This window comes from Littorina saxatilis, linkage group LG15 (genome assembly GCF_037325665.1).
Source record: "Littorina saxatilis isolate snail1 linkage group LG15, US_GU_Lsax_2.0, whole genome shotgun sequence".
In the NCBI taxonomy this organism is placed as follows: domain Eukaryota; kingdom Metazoa; phylum Mollusca; class Gastropoda; order Littorinimorpha; family Littorinidae; genus Littorina; species Littorina saxatilis.
The window spans coordinates 9,975,995-10,002,361 of record NC_090259.1 but is presented as its reverse complement, the minus strand read 5'-3'; the positions used below and the strand labels follow the sequence as shown (position 1 = coordinate 10,002,361).

The window sequence follows — 26,367 nt, the reverse complement described above, 5'->3', positions numbered from 1 at the left end:
TGGTTTCACTTAATGCCTGTAACATATGTGTGTGTCGGCAAGGCGGTGTGGCGTAAAAACTGTACGGACCCAAATCAAAAATAAAATCTTGACAGCCAGCTTGGTAAACTCAAAGGCTCGGTTCTTTGATGACAGAAAAAAGAACTTCATTAACAAGTGAAATCCGAGACTGAAAAAAAACCATATGCAACTAAACAAAGTGAGAAATAACAAAAATGAATGCCAACTGCACCCGGTGTTCCCAGGCGGTCACCCATCCAAGTACTAACCGGGCCCGACGTTGCTTAACTTCGGTGATCGGACGAGAACCGGTGCTTTCAACGTGGTATGGCCGTTGGCGACAGTTACGGAAATTTTAACTACTTATTATCGTTTTTTGCCTCTAATTTTCAATGATAGTAAATAATTTCATGGCTGTTTGATGCCATAGGACTGATGATATAAGTACGACTCACTTAGTTCAATTGTGTTGATGATTTTTACATATTTGACAGAAATATTCAGATAATTGTACTTCCGGTGTTCTCTGTTTCTACCGGAAGTGACAAACCGGTTTGTTTTTTTGTTTTGGGAGTCAAAAGTTCATAGTGTTGATAATCACCACAGCATTTACTCCATTTATATGATTTCTTCGAACTTGTAACTGATCGTGCGTGTATTTGTGAACATTGATTGCTGTTTTTATAGCCTGGAAATAACTGCATTTTGCGGGAGGTAGGTTGCTGGGGACTGCTTTTGATTGGTTTCATGTTGAGTATTTTCAGTATTTTTCACAATCTCAGAACTTTCTTTAGGGCCTATAGTTTTTACTTGCAACAAATGTCAACAGGATCTGTCTCTGCAGATGCATTGGAAAACATAGCAGACAAAAGGCGGAAAAGCCTATTAGGCCGCATATGTTATGTTATGTCGCAGAACTGAGACGTTCGCAAGAACCCAGTCCTCTACGGAAGACCTAACAGAACTCACATTGAATGATGAATCAATTACTGAATCACTCAATCAGTGTTATGATAATAGTACATGTAATACATTAGTACATGATGTGTGCGTTTAGGTTGAACCAATTTTCATGAATATTTTCTGTCATTCTTTCTTTCTTAATCTTATATGAGCTTGTGAGTGTGACATTTGGAAGATAACTTGTTGCATTCTTTTTTAATAATGCCAGGATAAAGCTTGATATTTGTGTGTGTCAACCATAACGCAGGACACAGTACTACTATGCTTAATATTTTGTTCAGAAAAGTGTGACATGGATCAATATATAGAGGTTACAACACGAGTGGTTGTTTATATGGCTTGTATTTCAGTCAAGACCCAGCGGATGAATATCAAGGGACTCACGAGCCTCTGGCGAGTGAGTCCCTTTGATATTCCCGCTGGGTCTTGACTGAAATACAAGCCATATAGAGAATCACTTGTGTTGTAACCTGTATATCCCATGAAGATCTAAAAGACAAAGTGTGACGGAAACATCATCAAGCTTTAGTTGTCTGTTCAGATAAGGCACCTCTGCACATACCTTGTTCTAAAGGCACGTCTGTTGATTTATGTCAAGTCGGTGCATAATGGTGGCTTGGTTGTCCTCGTCAGTTGAAAGCCTCTTGCATGGATTTGACTGAATACCTAGTGATTACACACACATCTCCTGAGATCTTGGACACCTTCATCATCTATAGGGCCTACTGCACCGCAGAAGAGCTAGAAATACTCGCAAAATGCATTAAACAGCTTGTCCAGAGAACAATCGTAGTTGATGATGTACCGATAAGGGCGTGTGTACCAGGCACGCTGTAACTTCACATGAGCATAGCCTGAACATAGCAGTGCTGGTCGGACGGACTGGGTTTTCAACAATTGCTAGTTTGACTTCTGTTTTAGTTGAGAGCACGAGCACACACACTCAAACACATACGGCTTGTCATGTTGATCACAAGAGAGAAATAGAACAGCGAATAGAAGGAAACATAACAGATTACGTCCCCTTAATATGACGCGATGGACGACAGACGTCATGAAATCTATGACGCTGTGATGATAGTCTCGGCAAGAGACTAATTCACTAAAACTCAGCTATAGCACTGAACGACTCTCGCGCAAGTTCTCAAAAGCGTGGTAACACTTTGCACATGTATCCGGTCAACAGGTACATGTGCACTTTGGAATGTCAAGGACGACAGAAAGTAGAGCCAGCTATGATGTATTTTGTGCACCCTTATTTATCCACTATTTTATGTGTTATAAGAGTGCAATGGTTACATCATAGATGTAACAAAAGAACAATGGAAATACAAGAAATATACCTAGAGTACATTTACAGAGACAAAGATTGAAAGAAGAGAGGTCATGGGATATATTTATGCACTGTAAACTAAGGATATTTTGTTAAAAGCTCACATAGCTAAGACTGATGGGCTAAAATAGTTACGTAACCACTGTGTCTTCTGTTAGTGTTATGATTGACACACAAGTCAAGTTTATCAATATCACCTCACATACACAAAAACAGGTTTACAGCAAAAGTTTAACTTTAACTTGTGTTTAAGGAGCAATAGTGCGCGCAATAACCCAAAGAGAGCCGAATTTGTAGAATACAATTCATGGCTTCAAAACGTGTCAGAAGTTCAACTGATCGCATCATAATTGAAAATGTGATCTCAAACGTAAACTTTACGTCGCTTTTCTTTGAGTGTAAAAATGCACAGAGCTGGCATCATATTATGTGCGTGGTCTGTCACTTTTTAGCTTGTACCCTTTCTTTTATAAGTTTTAAGTGTTTCCAGTCTTTTCGTTGCGCAATGTGTGATTGCACAGCTAAGGCCAAAAAAAAAAATAGGTCTGTTTACGGTAACATAGGCCCAAAAAATAGGGTCGGTAGGTCGGGATTGTTTTTTTTTTGTTGTTTTTTTTCCAAAAAAAACATTTTTTTACGTTATTTTGCCAAAAAAACAAGATTTTTTTTTTTTTTTTCCAAATGCCAAAAAAAAGTCTAGGGTCGCGCGAAAAAACTAGGGTCGGTCGGGTTACCGTAAACAGACCTATTTTTTTTTTTGGCCTTAGTTGCAAAATGACCATGAGTCATCGGGGTAATGTCCAACACTGATTGGGTCTTTGAGAGTGAACGTTTAGTGGTTTACAGTCGTTGTCCTAGGGAATACGAATCTAAAGCCATGATGGTTCCACAAATCAAACAAACAGCCTGATTGGCTTTTACTTTGACAATCCCCGTTTGACCTGAAAGCTCAAACCCATTCAATGATTCACCACCTTGATTTGTTACATGGGGAACAGTGTTTTTGGTTCCCCAGCTGGTTAAGAATGAAAACTGGTAAAAAATATGACAAAGATATTTGGCCACAAAAAAAAATAGGTCTGTTTACGGTAACATAGGCCCAAAAAATAGGGTCGGTAGGTCGGGATTTTTATTTATTTTATTTTTTTTCCCAAAAACCATATTTTTACGTTATTTTGCCAAAAAACCAAGATTTTTTTTTTTTTTTCCCCAAATGCCAAAAAAAAGTCTAGGGTCGCGCGAAAAAACTAGGGTCGGTCGGGTTACCGTAAACAGACCTTTTTTTTTTTTTGGCCTTTAGTCCTGCCTTTGCAAGCAGAAGTTTGATGCCAAAGTATGAGCAACACTGAGGATTTATTGTCATGTTCATTCAGTCATCCTTATTCCATTTTCAGAGAACACCATCATGGCTCTTGACATCAAGCAGTACCTGTACTCGTGGCTGGGCAAGCAGAAGCTGATGCCAGAGTATGAGTTCAGCGCAGGGGGTGGGCCAAAACATCGCCAGAGATTCAAGTGTGAGGTAAGACTTTGTAACAAAAAGATTTAATAAAATACTGTACTCACTGTTTAACAATGACAAAACAAATGACACAGCACAACATTTTGACCACTAGGGTCTTTCTCAGGTACAAAAATCAGAAGAAAAAAACAAGACAGAACAGAAAGAAGAACTACAGATTCACATTTTACGACTCGCACGTGACAAACCAAAACAAACGGACAGAGGAGCAACACATTTTACGACTCACAATCACATGCCAAAACAAACGGACAGACTTGTTTTGTTTTTCGTACTGTGATATTTGTTTCATTATCATGAAACAGTGGGTACAGTAATTTTTGGTCTTTTTGTTTCTCGCTCTCACACGCAGTCACCATTGTTCTGCTTAAAGGCACAGTGCAGCTCACAGCCTTCGTTTTGTTAAAGGCACAGTGCAGCTCACAGCCTTCGTTTTGCGTTTTTGTTGCAGATGAGTGCATTTACAGTTCAAAAATCCTCCTATGGTAGTAAAACAAACCCAAAACTACCCAACGACGACATCTGTGAAGCTCGACAGTTTCTTGTTCACGCGAGTGCATAAATTAACCTAGTTATTACGTTGGTGTTTGGTCAGAGTTCGATTCAACTTGAGTGATTCCGGCCTCCATTTTGTTGACTCACATGCGAAGCAAAAGTGAGTCTATGTACTCACCCGAGTCGTCCGTCCGTCCGGCCGGCCGGAAAACTTTAACGTTGGATATTTCTTGGACACTATTCAGTCTATCAGTACCAAATTTGGCAAGATGGTGTATGATGACAAGGCCCCAAAAAACATACATAGCATCTTGACCTTGCCTTATGTTGTCTAAAAAACAGCTATTTTTCACATTTTCCCCATTTTCTCTGAAGTTTTTGAGATTGAATACCTCACCTATATATGATATATAGGGCAAAGTAAGCCCCATCTTTTGATACCAGTTTGGTTTACCTTGCTTCAAGGTCAAGGTCACAGGAGCTCTTAAAAGTTGGATTGTATACATATTTTGAAGTGACCTTGACCCTGAACTATGGAAGATAACTGTTTCAAACTTAAAAATTATGTGGGGCACATGTTATGCTTTCATTATGAGACACATTTGGTCACATATGATCAAGGTCAAGGTCACTTTGACCCTTATGAAATGTGACCAAAATAAGGTAGTGAACCACTAAAAGTGACCATATCTCATGGTAGAAAGGGCCAATAAGCACCATTGTACTTCCTATGTCTTGAATTAACAGCTTTGTGTTGCATGACCTTGGATGACCTTGACCTTGGGTCAAGGTCACATGTATTTTGGTAGGAAAAATGTGTAAAGCAGTTCTTAGTGTATGATGTCATTGCTAGGTTTAGTTATTTGAGGTCAAGCATGTGAGTCGTATGGGCTTTGCCCTTCTTGTTTTACACAAACTCATGATGACGTCTGACATAGTTTGCTTAGTGACGTGTCTTTTTGTGCATGATGTAGTGATCTACCTGATCTAAATTTAGATCCAAATATAGGCCAAGACCAGCCGGGTCCGAGTACGAAATTAATTCGTACAAAAAAATCGCAGTTCTTGACTCTTTGGGTGCAATTCAATGAAACTTGGTAGTTCTTCTAACGGAAAGCTGCCTGAGGTATGACTAAAAGCCCCAGGGGCTCCGTGCACCTGGATTTGACAAGTTCAGTACCTTTAAGACTTTGTAGTTACTTGACTGATGATAACAATGTAATGTTTACTTTTGTAGTTACTTGACTGATGATAACAATGTAATGTTTACTTTTGTAGTTACTTGACTGATGATAACAATGTAATGTTTACTTTTGTAGTTACTTGACTGATGATAACAATGTAATGATTACTTTTGTAGTTACTTGACTGATGATAACAATGTAATGTTTACTTTTGTAGTTACTTGACTGATGATAACAATGTAATGATTACTTTTGTAGTTACTTGACTGATGATAACAATGTAATGTTTACTTTTGTAGTTACTTGACTGATGATAACAATGTAATGTTTACTATTGTGCTGTGTTAGAGTCGCACACTCTAACCACACACAGCTACAAGACATTGAAGCAAAAGCACTGCATGTATACATACATGTATTAGTAATAGATTTAACTACTACACAGTGTTTCACAATCACATCCTTTATTTATGTTAAACTATTAATTATTATGCACATACTCAAACGCTACGCTTTTAGTTTTGGCCGTTCATAAGAATTGAAATTGTGTAATGTTCCGTGGTTGTATGAATCTATGATGTGATAAAAATCATTTATTCATTTCATTGCTCCTTATTCTCTCATGTGAAAGGCGACTGGTTGCATACATAAACCTTCTTGTTTTTCACTTGTTGTTTGTTGCAGTTAAAACATTTATTTCATGAGGGTAGAACACATTTATTCATGTAAAGTATAATAATTGTAGTTGTTCAGTCAGTATGCTTGTATTTATTCCAATCCATCTGCAAATTATCGCAAAGTTTCTTAGGATGTTTCACACTGATTGTTAAAGCATGCTCAAAGTCTGCAGAATATTAGAAGAAGAATGCATGGATGGAATTACCTGAAAGGCATACATCCTCTGACATTGACTTAATGATAGTTCCAGTCCCGCCGGTACGGGACTATTTGGGACTTATTGGTGTTTCGCTATCACAAAATGACATGCAGGCTCGACAGATTTATATCTGTTCTGTCATATGACATGCACTATACCCAGTGCCATCGACTTTGCTCAGTGTACGTCTGTGGTCTCCTAGTTCTACAGTGGTACAGGTCTGCAATGTGTGATGAGAGGACACCTCCCATATTATATAACAAGTCGCATACGGCGAAATTACTACATTTAGTCAAGCTGTGGAACTCACACAATGAAACTGAACGTAGTCCGCCGCTTGTGCAAAAGGCAGTGAAAGTGACGAGCCTGTTTGGCGCGGTAGCGATTGCGCTGTGCTTCATAGCACGCTTTACTGTACCTCTCTTCGTTTTAACTTTCTGAGCGTGTTTTTAATCCAAACATATCATATCTATATGTTTTTGGAATCAGGAACCGACAAGGAATAAGATGAAATAGTTTTTGAAACGATTTCGGAATTTTAATTTTAATCATAATTTTTATATTTTTAATTTTCAGAGCTTGCTTTTAATCCAAATATAACATATTTATATGTTTTTGGAATCAGAACATGATGAAGAATAAGATGAACGTAAATTTGGATCGTTTTATAAAAAAAAAAATTCTTCACAATTGTCAGATTTTTAATGACCAAAGTCATTAATTAATTTTTAAGCCACCAAGCTGAAATGCAATACCGAAGTCCGGCCTTTGTCGAAGATTGCTTGGCCAAAATTTCAATCAATTTGATTGAAAAATGAGGGTGTGACAGTGCCGTCTCAACTTTTACAAAAAGCCGGATATGACGTCATCAAAGACATTTATCCAAAAAAACAAGAAACGTCCGGGGATATCATTCCCAGGAACTCTCATGTCAAATTTCATAAAGATCGGTCCAGTAGTTTAGTCTGAATCGCTCTACACACACACACAGACGCACACACACACACACACACCACGACCCCCGACTCGATTCCCCCTCTATGTTAAAACATTTAGTCAAAACTTGACTAAATGTAAAAAGGACACATTCTAGAGTCCCTTTGTTATCTCTACAAAAATATACCTGTCATGACAGGCCACCTGCCATGTAGGGACACTTCACTGGTCCCAAGGGTGTCCTTTCATCGAAGGTACCACTGTACTGCTATATGCTGGGGTGTCAAAGGCACTTAATGTTTTCGGCTTTAAAGAGGACGCACAGAATAGTCATGATATGAAATCTTGAAAAATAAACTCATTGCTCTTTTCCTACAGCTGCGTGTGGAGGGGCTGGACTATGTAGGGGTGGGTAACTCTACCAGCAAGAAAGACGCTCAGGCCAACGCCGCTCGCGACTTTGTCAACTTCCTGGTTCGCGTCGGCAAAATGGATGGCAAGGATATTCCGAGTGCTGTAAGTTTAAAGTCTTCTTTCCCTCTTTGTGTCACATCTCGTTGTCAAAATGAAGAAGGCTTTTTGTTGAACCTCATTTATTTACCTGTGTTTTTGTGTCTGCGTCTCTGGTCATTTCAGTTCTATTGTTATCTTATTCTAGGTCTTCTGACATGCAGTCTGTTGTTCAATATATATATATATAAATATATGTATATGAAACAGATTCATTTCTATTTGCTGATGCGTTTGTCATTTTACCATTCAGTTCCCTCTTCTTCTTTTTTTCTGCAACTCTTTATGAAGTTTACATTCTGCCATGAGACAGCTGCAGGATTTGAAATGTAATGCATTTATGTTTGTGAGTTAATCATACTCCAAGATGTGTCTGCTAAGTGCATTAAACTGTATACATGACAGATCTGAACTTTAAAATAATGATTGTGTTTGCTGTTGTCATGGTAGGAGGTGTCTATAAAGTATAAATGTTGTCAGTCTTGCCTGATGATACATTTGTGTTTTGACAGGTGCCATCAGTACCGGAGGGAGGGGGGGACGCATTTGGGGGAGGTCCTCGGGAGCCTGGATCAACAGCTCTGCCAGGAGGAATGATGATGCCACACCAGAAACTGGGACTGGGTTAGTTTTGTACCTTCCTTCTGATTCATCATTTCAGTGGTCTCTGTCGCTTATTTTCATCTTATGAACATTCTAAATGTTAGACTAACTTATTGTCTTGTACAGAATAACAACTGTGTGAATGGTGCTATACTGAATGAAAGAGTGTGACATGAAGTTCTTGTACATCATTGTAAAGAGTGTGATTGACGTTTTAGTTTTAGATGTCAAGCGCTTAGAGCAAGCCTTTTTAACGAAAGTTTTTGATTTAGCGCTATATAAATGTTCTTATTATTATTATTATTATTATTTCAGGAAAGTTGGTTCTTGATTTAGCAGCTTGATTAGGCAAAAAAAAAAAATAGGTCTGTTTACGGTAACCCGACCGACCCTATTTTTTTCGCGCGACCCTAGACTTTTTTTTTGGCATTTGGGGGGGGGGGGGGGGGAATCTTGTTTTTTTTGGGCAAAATAACTTAAAAATATGGTTTTTTGGAAGAAAAAGAAATAAAAATACCGACCTACCGACCCTATTTTTTTGGCCTATGTTACCGTAAACAGACCTTTTTTTTTTTTGGCCTTAGTGTGTGTGAAATAAAGAAGGGAGAAATACATCTACACCAAGTGACAGAGAGAGAAGTCTTCTGGCTGTGTATTGAAGCGTGTTGCTCATTCTGAACAGTGATGTGTATCTGCCTGAACGTTCATGTGTGTGGTGTTGAATTTCGATGCCAAGTGTATATTTTGAAATGTTTGAAAAGCACCCCAAGACTGTTATTTTATGAGTAATTGACAGGCGCAGTGGCGTGGTGGTAAGGCGTCGGCCTCCTAATCGGAAGGTTGTGTGTTAGAATCTCGGTCGCTGCCGTCTGGTGGGTTAAAAGTGGAGATTTTTCCGATCTCCCAGGTCAACTTATGTGCAGACCTGCTAGTGACTTAACCCCCTTCATGTGTACACGCAAGCACAAGACCAAGTGCGCACGGAAAAGATCCTGTAATCCATGTCAGAGTTCGGTGGGTTATAGAAACACGAAAATACCCAGCATGCTTCCCCCGAAATATAGAGTGCTGTCCCTTCTGCGCCGAGTGGCTGCATTTCAGGGCTCTCTCATATTTCGTACTGTGCGCCTTGAGTCGCCTTGTGGTGAGATATGTGCGCGATATAAATTCTCGTATTATTACTAGTAGTAGTAGTAGTACTAGTAGTAATTATCGCTGAATAAGAATGTTTTTAATTTTTTCATTTACTTATTAATTTATGTATTTATTTATCCAGTTAAATAAAGTTAAAAAATCAGAATTCCCTGCATGATTCAATACTAACAAATTATGGAAGAACTATTAAGTTTCACTTCTCTGCTCCAGAAATAAAAGCAAAAACACAAAGTTTGCCTGTATGCATAATGCACTGTGCAGAAAAACACCATGTCACTCCTTGACCGTTGCCAATTTTTCAAACAAATTATAATTTGAATCTGTGATTATTGCAGATGGGGAGGGATCATCCCCAGGTCCGTCTGGACCGATACGCGAGTTCCCACTGTACCAGCGAGGACCCCCTCAGGAATACCTGGATCGTATCGCAGAGAAACGACGGCTGGAAGAAGTTAGTACTGACTGACTATTAGGGTTTAACGTCCTCTTAGACCAACTGGTCTATATTGGGACAGGTATTGGTAATACGCTGAAGATATGGTGTGATACTTCGATTCGAACAAGCCCGCTGCGGCTGTCTTCTTCGACACACCAGCATTGGGTTTGTCTCGTCAAAGTATCGAAAATACGATCATGATAATCAGAGACGAGATGATGCATGCGTGTCTTTGTGTTTTCCAAGCCCTGAAACTTTCGCTGTGAACGTGGGATCTTTTTCGCGCGCATGTGTGCACACGGGGGTGTTCGGACACCGAAGAGAGTCTGCACAAAGTTGACTCCGAGAAATAAATTTCTCGCCGAACGTGGGGATCGAACCCACGCTGATAGCGACCAACTGGCTATAAAGCCAGCGCGCTACCAACTGAGCTACGTCCCCGCCCGAAGTTAGTACATGATGATACAGGGAACCATGAGTTTTGGGACATTTCTGAAAACTGAATGGGTATTTTTCAGCTTGGAAATGTTCATTCTGTTTCAGCTTGGGAATGTTTTAGGAAGTTTTGATAAGGTTTGAAACACGTACAGTTAATGTTTTGGAGAAAATGTGCCAAAGTCATTAAAATTATTTGAACCAAAAAAGGACGGTTAAAGAGGTGAGCCCATTCGCTACGTTCATCAGATAGTGGTTGACTCAGACTGACAACAGCGACTAATGCAGAGAATGGTAAATTGATCCCAGTTACTTTTATTTTCATATGGGCATGGGTGTTACTCTTCCGGCTTTTGCCGGATTTCCGGTTTTTGAAAAAATCTGAAGCCGGAAATACCGGTTTTCCGGGTTTTCAAAAAAAAAAAAAAAAAAAAAGCTTTGTTTCGCTAAGTTGAAATAACGAGCAGCGGTTCCGATCCGACTTTTGACACCGGTTCGCGTGCTTTCTCGGTTCGCTCCCATTGGATTTGCCGCCATCTTGCTTATTATGATTTGGTTTCGTCGGTGTCCAGAAACTTTCTTTCAAACTTGAGCATTTTGGACCCCTGCCTTTCAGGTTTTTTTATTTTTCCCAGTAACACCCATGTATGGGCCATGTGTGTTGGTTTGGTTACAGTCCATCATGAGTAGTGCTTTTGCATATTTATTGCATTGTAAATAATACAGTATGAAGCGCTTGGAGGTACTTATGGAACTTGCCCTATAGAAAAGTTATTTATTATTATTATTATTATTATTCAAGAGAGACAATGGACAAAGTGTTTGTCTTCTTATTAATATTATTAATATTCTGCTTTCATGGGCAGGAGATCATGCTGTCTTTTTATTTTTATTTTACTTCTATTTTCTGCCTGGGTGGCCGAGTGGTAACACACTTGCGCTCGGAAGCGAGAGGTTGCGTGTTCAGGCCTGGGTCAGGCCGCAATTTTCTCCCCCCTTTCCTAACCTAGGTGGTGGGTTCAAGTGCTAGTCTTTCGGATGAGACGAAAAACCGAGGTCCCTTCGTGTACACTACATTGGGGTGTGCACGTTAAAGATCCCACGATTGACAAAAGGGTCTTTCCTGGCAAAATTGTATAGGCATAGATAAAAATGTCCATCAAATACCCGTGGGACTTGGAATAAAGTAAAAAAAATCCATCTCACACGGCATTAAGTCTCAGGAAACATGAATACACGCATGCAGGAAAAAAAAAATATGGGTAGCGCCGTATGTATGGCAGCTCGCTTTCCCCGGGGAGAAAGCAGCCCGAATTTCCATGAGGGTAACCTCACTGGACTGTAAATCTTATCCAATCCAATCCAATCCAATCTTATTTAATTTAGACGGTTGTGCAAAACGTGTTGTCAAAGCCATTTGCCTGTGCAGTCAGAGGATGTGGACATGAACGCAGAAATCCATGGCAACTGGACTTGCGAGAACGCCAAGAGCAGACTGCACCAGTTCCTGCAGACCAGTCGCATCCAGACTGACTATAAGTATGCCGTTGTAGGGCCCGATCACAACAGGTGAGATATTTTGGTTGTTGTTGTTGTTGTTGACTTCTATGGGGTAGCACACCTGTGCTTCATTCTAAGTTGATTTGTTGATTTCCAAGGTTTTTTTAAATTTTGTATTTAATGAGCTTCTTGAAGCTGAACTTGCAAGCTTTGTATTGCGTTCTGTTCATAATATTTGATGCTTTGATAAAGGCTTTTTTTGTCTTTTATCATGACTGTTTAGCCATTTTGGTCCTTGCTTTTTTTCTCACATCATTTTGCAGTGACCTGGACAGCTTTGCTTTTGTTTGTTTTAGGCTAGGATTGAATTAAGATCATGACCGTGTCTGGCAATCTGAATTTTGTGAAGCCTCAAGAGCAAACTGAAAGTGAACTCCTTAACCCCTTCACTGCCACAGTATAACAGCATTATCCGAACGGTCTATGGGAAAGAAATGTGTTTAGAACCCCTACAAGTACTTGGACAGTGGTTACCTCCCATTTAGTTTTCAGAAATGTCCTGAAATGTTGTTGACACAAATCCCACGTATGAGATACGGTTATGGGCGTAGGACAAACCGAAAATGACCACGTATTACATACGGGGTGGGCAGTGAAGGGGTTAAAAAAAAAATTGTGATGTGAAAAATAATGTCAGTAAACAATTAACTATCCTGTTTCAATAAAATAATGTGAGACTATTTTTCACATCTATTGTTATTAAAGTTTTGCCTTGCAAAAGTCAGGTTGCCAGATATGGTCAAACTCAAAGTGAATAAAGAAAGAAAACAACAACAGCAGAGCAGAGAGACTGTGAAGAAGTAAGAGCTTCGGAGACAAAAAATGTCTGATGCCGGAACTCTGGTGATTGATCCAGAGACCTCGCATCACAGAATGTTGAGATAATGACACACTTGTTGGAACTGTTGTCATCAGTTTATTTTGTTTGTTTGTTCGTTCATGGGCTGAAACTCCCACGGCTTTTACGTGTATGACCGTTTTTTACTCCGCCATTTAGGCAGCCATACGCCGCTTTCGGAGGAAGCATGCTGGGTATTTTCGTGTTTCTATAACCCACCGAACTCTGACATGGATTACAGGATCTTTTTCGTGCGCACTTGGTCTTGTGCTTGCGTGTACACACGGGGGTATTCGGACACCGAGGAGAGTCTGCACACAAAGTTGACTCTGAGAAATAAATCTCTCGCTGAACGTGGGGACAAACTCACGCTGACAGCGGCCAACTGGATACAAATCCAGCGCGCTACTGACTGAGCTACATCCCCGCCGTTGTCATCAGTGATGACCCTCTTCCGATAGAAATCATAGGAAACGTTGGTTCTTTGGTGATTCTTCTGATGAAAGAACACACTAGGGACCAATGAAAAGTGCCCCTACATTGCAGGCAGCCTGTCATGGTGGGCATATTTGGGTACAGATGATAGACAAGGGGACAGAAGAAGTTGTCTTTTCATGGGGGGTGTCCTCGCCTCGGAGGGGCCATTCATCTGACTTAAACACAGAAAAGCTTCCTTGTGTGTATCCTCTTAAACGGTGCACTCATACAGAGCTATGCAATGAAGCGAATGAGAACACACAACGTAGATCTTTTTCAGACTAGGGAGTAGGTTAGACATGATTCAACAACATTGCAGGGAAAGTGGTTGTCACTTTCCAAAGCAATGGCTGCAGCGCTTTTGGATTCTCTTTCGAGGTCTTTCTCTCTTGTTGAGAAGGAGAGCCAAACATTGCTGAGCGAGTGAGAACGATCACTTGCAGAGCAATGGTGCAAGGAATCATGGGAAGTGTGTCGTTATCTCAACAGAATTAAACGAAGCTCTCTCTTCACAGCTTTCTCTGCTCTGCTGTTGTGAAAGTCGGTGGAAAAAACTTCAGCCGATACCTTGATGCTTGTCAAGTGGTAAGTGTTCCAGGATGAGATGATGTGTTGTTTTGTGTGTGTGTGTGTGTGTGTGTGTGTGTGTGTGTTTACTTGACATTAAATTACATATTCCTACTCCGAATCACATGTAGCATTGACACAATCGGAGATGCTAGGTTCTGTACAGGCTAACCGTCTAAGGGAAGCAACCCCAACCACAAAAGTGTAAACGTAGCCATGGTAATGCCCATACACCCGGGGAGTTACCTCCCCTCGTGCATGCCATGTCACTACTGCTACTGAACACGTGGTTCCTATCATTCGACCTTACAGCTTTCGAGGGAGCAGGTTGTTGTATTTTTGGGCTCCCCTGTGGCTGCGCTGTTGGTGTTGTTTTGACACCCACCGGCCACGTTACCGTCTATCTTGCCTCCTGCTTCGTAGTTGGTGAGCTCTTTCCATTTTGGTCATTATTTTGACAGGAAATTTGTTGTAGTTGCTGATTTTCGTCCGTGTTTGGACCTGTGATATTTCAGTGACTACTGTTGGCCGCCATTTTTGTTGTCAGCATGAGTTGACAGTTTTTGTGGCTAGGCCGATGTATTTTGGAGGTAAACGTATTTTTACCTTCTTACTTGCTTGCTGCTTTGTTTAGTTGGTAAGCTTGTTCCTTCTTGTCTTTAGTTTGACAGGAATTTATCTATAGTTGCTGAATTTTTTGTCCGTTTGGACTCCTAAATGCGTTTCAGTAACTTATCTTGTGGCCGCCACTTTCGGTTGCTCAGCTTTCCTGACAGCTTATTTCGGTGGCTAGGCCTATGTTATGGTGAGGTTCTCCTTACTTTACCTGCGTTTTTGCCTTCTGCTTTGTTAGTTGGTAAGCCATTTCATATTTCGTCATTACTTTGACAGGAATTTTTGTTATTGCTTAATTTTCGTCCGTTTTGGACTTCTAAATTTTGTCCAGTAACTTATCGCTTGGCCGCCATTTTGTGTATCAGCGTCGCTGACAGTTTCTTGGCTAGGCTTTAGCAGGTATCTACCAGTCCGTAGGACTTGTCGTGGTTTCGAATTTAACATGTTTGTTATGTTTTGTTCGTTACTCTTTCTGCCTCGAACAAACACTTTGTGGGGCAGTCATATACTGTTGTACGTCCTGTTTCTTCTCCTCGCCTTCTCTGCCGTTAGCAGATCAGGTGTTTGAGTTATCTTTGTGAAGAAATGTTCGCGTTCCAAGCCTGCGTCTTCCGTTGGTCCCGCTGTCTGTGGGCGACGTCACCTTGTTGGCTTCTTTGACGCTTCCGGCCGAGACGTTGTCTAGGGCGGATGTTTTGCTTCTTCGTCTTCTACCGCTGTGGTTGGCGATTCAAGTAAGTCGAGCTGGTCCACAGGCCCTCGTGAGGCCGTCGGACAGTCCCTGCTGGGACACAGCTCTTTTCGGCGGGTTCACGACCCGCAAACCCCTGTTCAGTCGCACCCTGGCTTCACTGAAGACCATTGTGTGGCTGAGCAATGGCGGCAGTTGGTTCCGGCTACTTCTCCGACGTACGCACCCGCTGGGGTCGTTTCCGGATTTGTCTAGCCGTTTCCGACTGCTGCGCTTCCGGCACTCGCCGGAAGCATAGGTCCCCCGATGTACGCACCCGCTGTGGTCGTTTCCGGGGTTGACCAGGTCCCCCGATGTGCGCACCCGCTGTGGTCGTTTCCGGGGTTGACCGGACGTTGCCCCCCGGGCATTCGTCCTCTGTTCAGTCGCACCCTGGCTTCACTGAAGACCATTGTGTGGCTGAGCAATGGCGGCAGTTGGTTCCGGCTACTTCTCCGACGTACGCACCCGCTGGGGTCGTTTCCGGAGTTGTCTAGCTGTTTCCGACTGCTGCGCTTCCGGCACTCGCCGGAAGCATAGGTCCCCCGATGTACGCACCCGCTGTGGTCGTTTCCGGGGTTGACCAGGTCCCCCGATGTGCGCACCCGCTGTGGTCGTTTCCGGGGTTGACCGGACGTTGCCCCCCGGGCATTCGTCCTCTGTTCAGTCGCACCCTGGTTTCCTTGAGGACCATTGTGTGGCGGAGCAGTGGCGGTAGCCGTTTCCGGCGCTGCGCTTCCGGCACTCGCTGGAAGCATAGGTCCTCTGACGTACGCACCCGCTGTGGTCGTTTCCGGAGTTGACCGGACGTTGCCCCCCGGGCATTCGTCCTCTGTTCAGTCACACCCTGGCTTCCTTGAAGACCATTGTGTGGCGGAGCAATGGCGGTAGCCGTTTATGGCGCTGCGCTTCCGGCACTCGCTGGAAGCATAGGTCCTCTGACGTACGCACCCGCTGTGGTCGTTTCCGGGGTTGACCGGACGTTGCCTTTCGGGCTTCTGGCCTCCGTCCTCGCATTCGGCGCTTCCGCTTTTCGCGGTCTCGTCTTGTGCTTTCCGGCTCCGCCCGGATTTACTGCTCCTTTCGCTTCCACTTCCTCCCGGATGTAGGTAGCTGAGGAGCAACGCCAGCCCTTCGGGCAGGTGTTGTCTCAGCCCTGGCCGATGTAGTCAGCGTTTCAACCTTCGGTTGTCGCGTCGACTGCCGTTCCGGTTCCTGCGGCTGCAGACTTGCCGTCTTCTCTCTCTTAGCCTGTTCGAGGCATGAGTTAGGACGACGTCGGGGGGGACGGATTTCCGGTTTTCCGGTTATGCCGTTTCACCGGCCTTCCACCAGTACGTGGACTTCGGTTTTTTCGCCGGTTGTGTCGGACATTCAGTCTGTCGTCAGCGATTCCACACGTGCTGGTTATTGGGAAAAAGGCTTAACGCTGTCCTCTAAGCTGCGGCAGAGGTCACGTCGAAGGTTTTCCCGACGGGGTTTCGGCCTCCTACACTTCCTGTCTGGAAGCATAGGTCCTCCATCACAAGCGCACGTAGTGGCTTGTCTGGGGTTGATCGAGGACTGGCCTACGGGCGTTCGGGTTCCGGCCCCAGTCCTCTTCTGTCCTGTCTCACTCTTGTTCCGTCGTGGGCATTTGTGTTTCACAAGTGCAGAAGCCGTTGTCGGCGTGGTGTTTCCGGTTTTACTGGAAGCATAAGTCCTCCATTTCAAGTACACGTTGCTGTTTTGACTGGAGTTGACAGAGGACTGGCCTACGGGCGCTTGGGCTTCCGGCCTCAGTCTACTCTATGCAACTTTCGCTTCCGTTTTTTGCGGTTTTGTCTGCTGCATTTCCGGCTCTGTTCGGATACACTTCTCCTCTTCCTGACACTCCTCCGGAGGTTGGTGGGTGAGGAACAGCGGCTGGCCTACGGGCATTTAGGCTTTCAGCCTCAGCCGGGGCAGTCTTCACTTTACCTGTTGGGTGTTGCGCTTACTGCCTATTCAGTTCAGGTGGCCCTGGACGTTTCCCCTATTCTCGACCGTCAGTAGGGGGATGAGTCAGGTCTTTTTCCGGTTGGATGGTTTTCCGGTTTCCGGTCTTCTCATTCATCAGTTTACCACCAGCAGCTGTGACTTCGGTTTGCGTTCGTAGCTGAGCTATTCTGGTTCTCAGTCTTTAGTCAGCAATCGAACACGTTCTGGATTTCCGTCGAAGCTCAAGCTTCGGCTCAGGATTTCCCTTGGGTGCATCGACATTGGTGGCTTCCTTGTTGGTTGACTTTGTTGTCGATGTCGGACTTCCGTTCCGGGAAGATAGGATGTTTTCCTACTTCCGGTTCCTTAGTCACCTTTTGTAGGTACCACGGTTTGAGGTTTTGGCTAGGCCATCTCCTCCCGAAGGTGGTATCTCTACTGTTTTGGTTCTGCCGCTGTTTCTACTATGGTTCAGTTCCGGAACATGCTCAGCCTTGGCTGGCTTCGGCTACACGGGCTTCACCTTTTGTTCCTTCTTGCTTATTCAGCCTTTGGAACTTGCCTCCTTTCTCTACTCTGTTGGCCAGCCCTTGCTAGGGTGAGCATGGAGCAGATGAGGCTGCCCTTCCTTCACTACGCTCGTACGGCGGGTGTCGGAGGGACTCGTTTCTTTCGCTTTCTCAGTTCCCTGAACAGTCAAAGAGAGTCGCTTAAACTTTGCCTGCAGTAGAGATTCAGTCGAATAGAGATCACCAGGTCTCTGACTGCTTTACAAGGGTTGAAGGAAGGTAAGGCTAGCATACTCAGAAACATGCTTAGCAAAAGCATGCTCATTCCTCTGGTTAAGCTAAGCTGGCAGCCAATAGGCAGCCTTGGCCGGGCAACAGCCATTCCACGTTGCGGCGATGGTGGTTGTTGCCTTCCCGTTTCTTGTGGCTTGTGGGGTTCTCTGGCTTCAGGTTACCCCTGTTTGGCCACAAACGTTTGGACTTTGGTCCTTGTTGTCTTTCATCGAGTCGGACTCTGTCTTTCTCTAGTGATCAGACGCGTTCTGGTGTTTCGTCCGAACTTAAGGTACGCTTGAGTTGGCCTCGGAAGTAACATTCAGGTTTTCCTGAGGGGGTATTGTCTTGGACAATGGATGTTGAGGAGTAGTTCTTTGTGGCTTTCCTCCTCTCTCTCAGGTTTTGGCTACTCTTCTCCTTCGGGCAGAGGTTTAGCTAAGGTTCGGTTCCTGTGACTTCAGTCTTGGGCCTTTCCTCTCTTCTTCCTCATCTTAGTATGAGGCGAGTCAGGATGACGTCTGTTGGGTCGGGTTTCCTTACAGTCACCCGGCTACAAAAAGGCAACTTTGTCTAGGGCGGTTGTCCGTTTTTCTCCGCGTTGGACTCTGTCTTCAGACAGGGACAGACGCGCTCTGGGTTTTCTGGCCAAACTCAGGTAGGCTCTTGATTTGGCTAGGAAGTTAACTGCCTGTTTTTTCCCTGAGAACTCTGGTTTCGGGAGTCTTATGGCTGGCTGGCTTCACGGTTACGTTTACCAGTCTTGGTTTTCTGCTTTCGGTTTTTGATTCACTCTCGATTACCTTCAAGCAGACTGTTTTGGGAACATTCTGGCTTTTAGCCATTTTGTTTATGGTTGCCAGTCACATCGGTTTTTGACCACCGTGGGTCCTCACTTCCGGTAGCTTACGCACAGTCGTAAGTGGCTGCTGTCGGGTGCTACCTCTCTCCCTGCGTTCGCAGGGACTGGTAGGGGATAACTGGCGACCTTCTATTTGTGATTGGTCACTCTTATTTTGAGCTGACTTCTTTCTCACAAGCCTTTTGGGCTTTACTACATCCCAAGGTTTGCAGACTTTGGCATGGTTGTCTTAAGGTCACCGCGGGGGTTCGTCCTTCTCAGTTGAGGGGACAACCTTACGCACGGATCTTCTCAGGACATTAGCATTTCCTTCCAATAAAAGGGGGGGGGGGGAAGCTTGTCTTTCCCTTGGCTCGCCAGGGTTATTATCCAAGGCTTGGGTCTATTCCTGTGCTGTTTTTTACGGCTAGGAGATTGGAAGAAGTGCTGAGCACAGCTTTCTGGATCTCTGAGGTTGTCTCTTTCGCTTTTCGCCTGAGATACTTCTCGGCTGTCAATCAGGACTTTCCTTGGTTCCCTCACTGCCTGTGGGCAGTGGGCCAGCCCTGGCAAGGGCTTTTGAGTGGGTTAGTTTTTCTTTCCCACTGGGACCGCCCTGATTCTTTGGCAGCGGTCCAGGTTTTTGGCAAGGTTTTTTGAGTGAGTTAGATTTTTCTTTCCCACCGCCTTGTTGTTGTAATCTGCTACATGTGATTCGGAGTAGGAATATGTAATTTAATCGAAAATTTTATTGTAAATTTTCATTTAATAAATATACCTACCCGAATCACATAGTATATTCCCTCCCGCCAACCCCGCTTTTGATTTGGAGAATTTATTCTTTAGGTCGAATGATAGGAACCACGTGTTCAGTAGCAGTAGTGACATGGCATGCACGAGGGGAGGTAACTCCCCGGGTGTATGGGCATTACCATGGCTACGTTTACACTTTTGTGGTTGGGGTTGCTTCCCTTAGACGGTTAGCCTGTACAGAACCTAGCATCTCCGATTGTGTCAATGCTACATGTGATTCGGGTAGGTATATTTATTAAATGAAAATTTACAATAAAATTTTCGATTTGTCACGAGGTCAGTGTTACAAGATAGGACTGATGTTTGTATTTGTTTGTTGAGTGTTACAAGATATGTTTTTATTGAGTCACTTGAGAAAAAGTGACTATGTAATCGGTCAGTGTTAGTCCGGCCGGCCGGCCGGCCGTAGACACCACCTTAACGTTGGACTTTTCTCGGAAACTATCAAAGCGATCGGGCTCATATTTTGTTTAGTCGTGACCTCCAATGACCTCTACACTTTAACGATGGTTTCGTTGACCTTTGACCTTTTTCAAGGTCACAGGTCAGCGTCAAAGGAAAAATTAGACATTTTATATCTTTGACAAAGTTCATCGGATGTGATTGAAACTTTGTAGGATTATTCTTTACATCAAAGTATTTACATCTGTAGCCTTTTACGAACGTTATCAGAAAAACAAGGGAGATAACTAGCCTTTTCTGTTCGGCAACACACAACTTAACGTTGGGCTTTTCTCGGAAACTATAAAAGTGACCGGGCTCAAATTTTATGTGAACGTGACTCATTGTGTTGTGAATAGCAATTTCTTCCTGTCCATCTGATGCCTCATATAATATTCAGAACTGCGAAAGTGACTCGATCGAGCGTTTGCTCTTCTTGTTTGTGTGTGTATCTTCTGTTACCTTGATGTTTGTGTAAGGTTACAAGATCAAGTTTTTATTTGTTTGTTAAAGAGCTTTGAGGTTTGTCAAGTGGTAAGTGTTACAAGATAAAATGATATGTTGAAATATTTCTGTGTGTTATTGTTAAAAGAATAAGGAATGAAACTGTTCGAGATTTGCAATTTGTTTTTGATGTTGAATCTAATCCTGCTGTGATAATCTTCAGGAGTTTCTACGCTGAGATGGGCTTCTATGTCAAGAAGATCAACCAACGTGAGTTTTTTGGTTTTTCCTGTGTTATAGTTGGTTTTCAAACAGGGGACGATTCTGTTTATTTTCCTGTGAAAATCTACAAACTTAAGTGGGATAAAAATGAGTATTTTATCTTCAACCTCTATTGAAAAACAGACATACAGAGGCAACATTTCTTGGAGTGTTTTTGATGTTTTGGTTATAATTGCTTTGTTCACCTGATATATTTCGTCTCCTTTTTGGCTCACGTAAGTGTAGCCTATGCGATGATAAACTTTGTCTGTCTGTGCGTGCGTGTGTGTGTGATAGAAACTTTAACATTTCCGAGTCTATGGATTACGTCAGTCTCGGTCAAAAGTGTTTGACGTGTGTGATAGAAACTATTTGAAGACGTCACATTATGACGTAAGAGGGTTAGACGTCACGCAAAGGAATTACTGAAAGTCTCGGTCATTGTTATTGTGAGCGGGCCGAGACTACTTGGCAGATCCAGGGTCTCGCTTTCTTGCACAGTTTCACCTATGCTTACTGTGTGTGTGTGTGTGTGTGTGTGTGTGTGTGTGTGTGTGTGTGTGTGTGTGTGTGTGTGTGTGTGTGTGTGTGTGTATGTGTGACGGAGTGATTGAGTTTGTGTTACTGTTTGTCGATTTCTTACGTGAGCCTTGAAGGCTTCGCCTCTTGTTCTTTGAGGATTTTGTTGTTGTTTGTTTGTTTGTTGCTGGGTTTTTTTGCTAGTGAAGATGAAACTTAAGGTTCTCACAGGCTTCAAAACCTGTTAGGGACATTTCTTAATGGGTTTTTTAACTTCATATTATGTCTGAAACATTTGGTTGTTTATGATAAAACAGATGTTGTTTTTATCATCCAACTGTGTTTTTGTGCTTCTACATTTTGTTCACAACTTGCTTGTGCGTACATATTAATACAGCTGATTTGTAATCAGAAATCCACGCCAGAGAGCCTGGATCCAACAAGCAGACCGCCTCAAAATCCTGCGCCCTGTCTCTGATACGACAGCTGTTTCACCTGGGTGCCATCGAGGCTTTCACCGGCGTCAAGAAGAAGAAAGACTCCGAAAATGTGAGGCATTACACTTGTTGTCTTGTGTGTATACTATATACGTATTTAGTTATCACGTTGGTGTGTAAGTGGCATAGATTAAAGAGTGATCGCCCTTGCTTATTTCTGCATAATTAATTTTGACGTAATTCTATGTATTTATTGTAAAGTGGAACCCCCCTTTTAAGACCCAAAAAAACTGAGAAAATCGGGTAAAAAGGAGGGAGTCTTGAAATAGGGATGTGTGTCCCAGAGTCAACTTTGTGCAGACTCTCCTCGGTGTCCGAACACCCCGTGTGCACGCATGCGCACGATAAAGATCCCAGGGTCATAGCGAAAGCCTCAGGCCTTGGAAACACGAATACATGCATGCAAAAATATGAAGCCCCGGTGTCCGTTCGGCCAACAGCCCATAAAGTAACCATTTCAGCACTGACCCAAGACGACCCAACCCGGTCCCTAGCCCATTTCAGGTCTCCTCTAGCAGCCGGCAGCCAGCTGTCTACTTTCTACAGAGCCCCTCACCCAAAACGTGTAATATAGCTAAGATTTAGTCCGTTAATCTGTGTTGGTGTAGATGTGGTAGAACAGTTTCTGAAAACAGTGCCGATAGTTTGGACGATAATGGATATAAAGTGTGTCCTGGTACCTACTCAGGTTGAGTATGTTGCGTGACCTCCATACATTTCTAGTACATTTTATCAGCTTCTAGTGCATATAGGACGCAGGGAAGCACATTTTGGGGAGCCCTACACAAATCAGGAGGGGGAGAAGGAGGGTGTTTACAGGCTTTTTTCTTCAGTTTCATGATCTCATTTTTGACTCACATGCGAAGCAAAAGTGAGTCTATGTACTCACCCGAGTCGTCCGTCCGTCCGTCCGTCCGGACGTCCGTCCGGACGTCCGTCCGTCCGTCCGGAAAACTTTAACGTTGGATATTTCTTGGACACTATTCAGTCTATCAGTACCAAATTTGGCAAGATGGTGTATGATGACAAGGCCCCCCAAAAAATACATAGCATCTTGACCTTGCTTCAAGGTCAAGGTCGCAGGGGCCATAAATGTTGCCTAAAAAACAGCTATTTTTCACATTTTTCCCATTTTCTCTGAAGTTTTTGAGATTGAATACCTCACCTATATATGATATATAGGGCAAAGTAAGCCCCATCTTTTGATACCAGTTTGGTTTACCTTGCTTCAAGGTCAAGGTCACAGGAGCTCTTCAAAGTTGGATTGTATACATATTTTGAAGTGACCTTGACCCTGAACTATGGAAGATAACTGTTTCAAACTTAAAAATTATGTGGGGCACATGTTAGGCTTTCATCATGAGAGACATTTGGTCACATATGATCAAGGTCAAGGTCACTTTGACCCTTATGAAATGTGACCAAAATAAGGTAGTGAACCACTAAAAGTGACCATATCTCATGGTAGAAAGAGCCAATAAGCACCATTGTACTTCCTATGTCTTGAATTAACAGCTTTGTGTTGCATGACCTTGACCTTGGGTCAAGGTCACATGTATTTTGGTAGGAAAAATGTGTAAAGCATGTGAGTCGTATGGGCTTTGCCCTTCTTGTTGTATGTTGTTTTCTGACAGTTGCCAGCCTACGAGGTGGCAGTGAACCCAGAGACAGTGCAGCAGATAGACCAGTGTCTGCAGGCTTGGAGCATACAGCCTGTGGACAAGGTATGTCAATACATGTATTCCTGTGTCTTAGCGACTTTTAGCGCCTTTAAGGGATGTTCACATGGCAGACATTTGACCAATGTCTTAGCGACTTTTAGTGTCTTTAAGGGCTGTTCACATGGCAGACATTCGACCATTGTCTTAGCGACTTTTAGTGTCTTTAAGGGCTGTTCACATGGCAGACATTCCACCAATGTCTTAGCGACTTTTAGTGTCTTTAAGGGCTGTTCACATGGCAGACATTCGACCAATGTCTTAGCGACTTTTAGTGTCTTTAAGGGCTGTTCACATGGCAGACATTCGACCAATGTCTTAGCGACTTTTAGTGTCTTTAAGGGCTGTTCACATGGCAGACATTCGACCAATGTCTTAGCGACTTTTAGTGTCTTTAAGGTCTGTTCACATGGCAGACATTCGACCAACTTTCCACCAACTGCGGTTGGTTTGAAGTAGCTCAGGATTCGCTGAGACCAAGTCGTTGAAAAAGTCTGAAATTTGAAATGACTCATGGTGAAGTGACAGATTTGAATGACATTTGGCAGGGCAGAAGGCTGAATCTGGCATAGGACATGCAGGAACACAAAGAGACTTGGTTGCCAGCTGACAATTAGTGAGGCATGCTGAGAAGGCAGTAGGCTGATCCGCACAGTACTGCAAAAATAATATGAACACTGGTTTCTGCCCCTCTTAACACTTTCTACCCCACCTATGTTGACCAAGTTTGTTTTTTTAGCCAAGACCAGCTGTGCTGCAGCAGGTCACTCAGAATTGTAGTAACTGTGTAGCAACTGTGTATCAACACGCTGGAATGCAGGCGTTAGATCGACGTTACAGGAAGCGACTGAAGTGACTGTGTGTACAGATATATCCGTACCAGGTCAGATAGAGCCATATGAGTGGGTACGGATATATCCGTACCTGGGAGACAATGAGTTAACAGAACCAGGTTGAAGAGGGCCAGTGCTTTGTAATTTCTCTTCTTGTTTCAATGCAAAAATAATATAAACACGATTTCTGCCTCTGTTTATAGTACAGAACCGGCTGACTGACGGAGAGGTTGAGTAGGGCCAGTCCTTTGTAATGTCTCTCCTTGTCTCAATGCAAAAACAATATAAACACGATTTCTGCCTCTGTCCACAGAACCGGCTGACGTTCGGCGAGGTGGAAGAGGGCCAGTCTAACTCGCTGCTGATGTGTGAAACGCTGGAAGAGTTTGAGCCGGCACCACGACGCAATACACCGGGCGTGGTGCCCTGGTCACCGCCACAACCCAATTGGAACGCTTGGGTCAACTGCAATATTGACGAGGGACCGCTGGCTACTGTAGGTTATGCTCTTGTTGATTTGTGTTTATGTGTGAATGGAATGATACTATCCATTGATAGGACTGTGTGCTATATTTCTATAGACCCTATTGGTATTCCAAGCTCACACAAACATCAAAGCATAGTTAAGCATGTGGTATGGCTATCCCTCGGGAGCTGCAAAGACCGATGTTCGAAGTTCTCACGACTTTCGAAGCATAGCAAAGAATATGTCTCACTGTCTCATGAGCTACTCAAAAGGTCTACAGACCTGTTTACACTACACATTGAGAGTAGTAAACTACGAATTTGAATAATATACTACGCAAGTCTGTCGTTTTCTACGCAAACGGTATTTTTTTTCTTTTTTTTTTTCGTCTTTACACCTGTTCCTTGTCCCGTTGTGCTCTCACACCGCCCCGTCCCTGCACGCAAACGGTATTGTTTCGGCTACGCATATCACAATCCATAATTTTCTTCATCTCCCTTGACCGATCCATTTTCCAATTCATGTTTTCGGCCAGCAGTCGTTTGCTGCGTGCAGCACGTAAAGCGCCCACGGGCGTTGCGTTGTAGCTTGTTAATGCCGAATAGGCTTCTCCAAGCAAATGCCGGGCACAACTGAAAGCGTTACTGCCAAACCATGCGGGCGTTTCGACACAATGGCTGTGAAAGTGAAGATGAGAACTGTGAAGAAAATGACTCCGAAAGGCCACCGACCAAAAAGAAAAAGACGAGCAATGCGCCGAACCAAGTCTTTCTGCCAAAATATCATCAGGACTACCCATGCCTTGTCTTCGCGGAAAGGAAAACATCATGCTCATTGCACTGTCTGCAATTCCCATTTTTCCGTCAGTCAATCAATACATGTGGTAAAAAGTAGCAATCATTGTTCTTGTTGTTGTGATAGGTCGACGAGAAATTCTACACATTCAATTACAAAACTACACATTTGCCTCATTTTGCTCCCAGAAAATACACATGCAATGTTTTAGGGGTAAACAGGTCTGGGTCTATTGTCTTGCTAAATGCAATTAATAATCTGTAATTTTATGATGCATGTGGAAACCATTCTAGTATTGCTTTTGAGCCATCATTATTTGTTGTTGTTGAAAATCTTAATCAAATGAGGAAGAGATCTGAGAAACAAAATGATGTAAGTGCTTTAAATGCATGACATGTGTAACAAGAGTAAGTTAGACTTATGCGGAATCAATCCCCTGGTACTTGAGAGAATAAAAAGCAATGTCTCGACATGTATTTCTCTTTCTTGACTGTATACAGAGATAAGAACAGCCTCGCTTTCACCTTGATCCTGCCTAAAAACAATGTTCAGACCTCATGTTCAGACTCGGCGTAATGATTCGGAAAGGACTACTTTTTAGCGGTCAAGTTCAGTCGTCCACATACTCGAAAGTGAAAAAAAGATGAAACGTTTTGCTACAGTATCGGAGGATGAACTGTCGAAGAAGAAAAAGAATCTCGTGCCAACACTACGCAGAAGACCATCCGAGTTGTCCAGAAGAAGTTCTGAAACACGTCACGT

The 26,367-nt window shown here is 43.2% G+C and overlaps 1 protein-coding gene and 1 non-coding gene across 3 annotated transcripts in view; one reads left to right on the top strand and one right to left on the bottom strand.

The window, feature by feature from the left end:
* Positions 1-220: 220 nt before the first annotated feature.
* Positions 221-339, bottom strand: LOC138949554 (5S ribosomal RNA). Its single transcript, XR_011450331.1, has one exon. It is a non-coding gene; the product is annotated as a 5S ribosomal RNA (ribosomal RNA).
* Positions 340-548: 209 nt separating this feature from the next.
* The window catches only part of LOC138948487 (ATP-dependent RNA helicase A-like), a 72,435-nt gene continuing 46,616 nt past the window's right edge, over positions 549-26,367 (top strand). Inside the window, exons 1-10 of one of the 2 annotated variants that reach the window (XM_070320043.1) lie at positions 549-714; positions 3,691-3,818; positions 7,689-7,826; positions 8,333-8,444; positions 9,914-10,029; positions 11,879-12,018; positions 20,740-20,786; positions 21,709-21,845; positions 23,428-23,517; positions 24,658-24,840. In XM_070320043.1, coding sequence (XP_070176144.1) covers positions 3,702-3,818; positions 7,689-7,826; positions 8,333-8,444; positions 9,914-10,029; positions 11,879-12,018; positions 20,740-20,786; positions 21,709-21,845; positions 23,428-23,517; positions 24,658-24,840 — 1,080 coding nt within the window. In that variant the 5' untranslated portion in view covers positions 549-714; positions 3,691-3,701. Of the gene's footprint in view, positions 715-3,690; positions 3,819-7,688; positions 7,827-8,332; positions 8,445-9,913; positions 10,030-11,878; positions 12,019-13,839; positions 13,910-20,739; positions 20,787-21,708; positions 21,846-23,427; positions 23,518-24,657; positions 24,841-26,367 lie in introns of those variants that run through there. The other variant, XM_070320044.1, reaches the window with a different exon arrangement.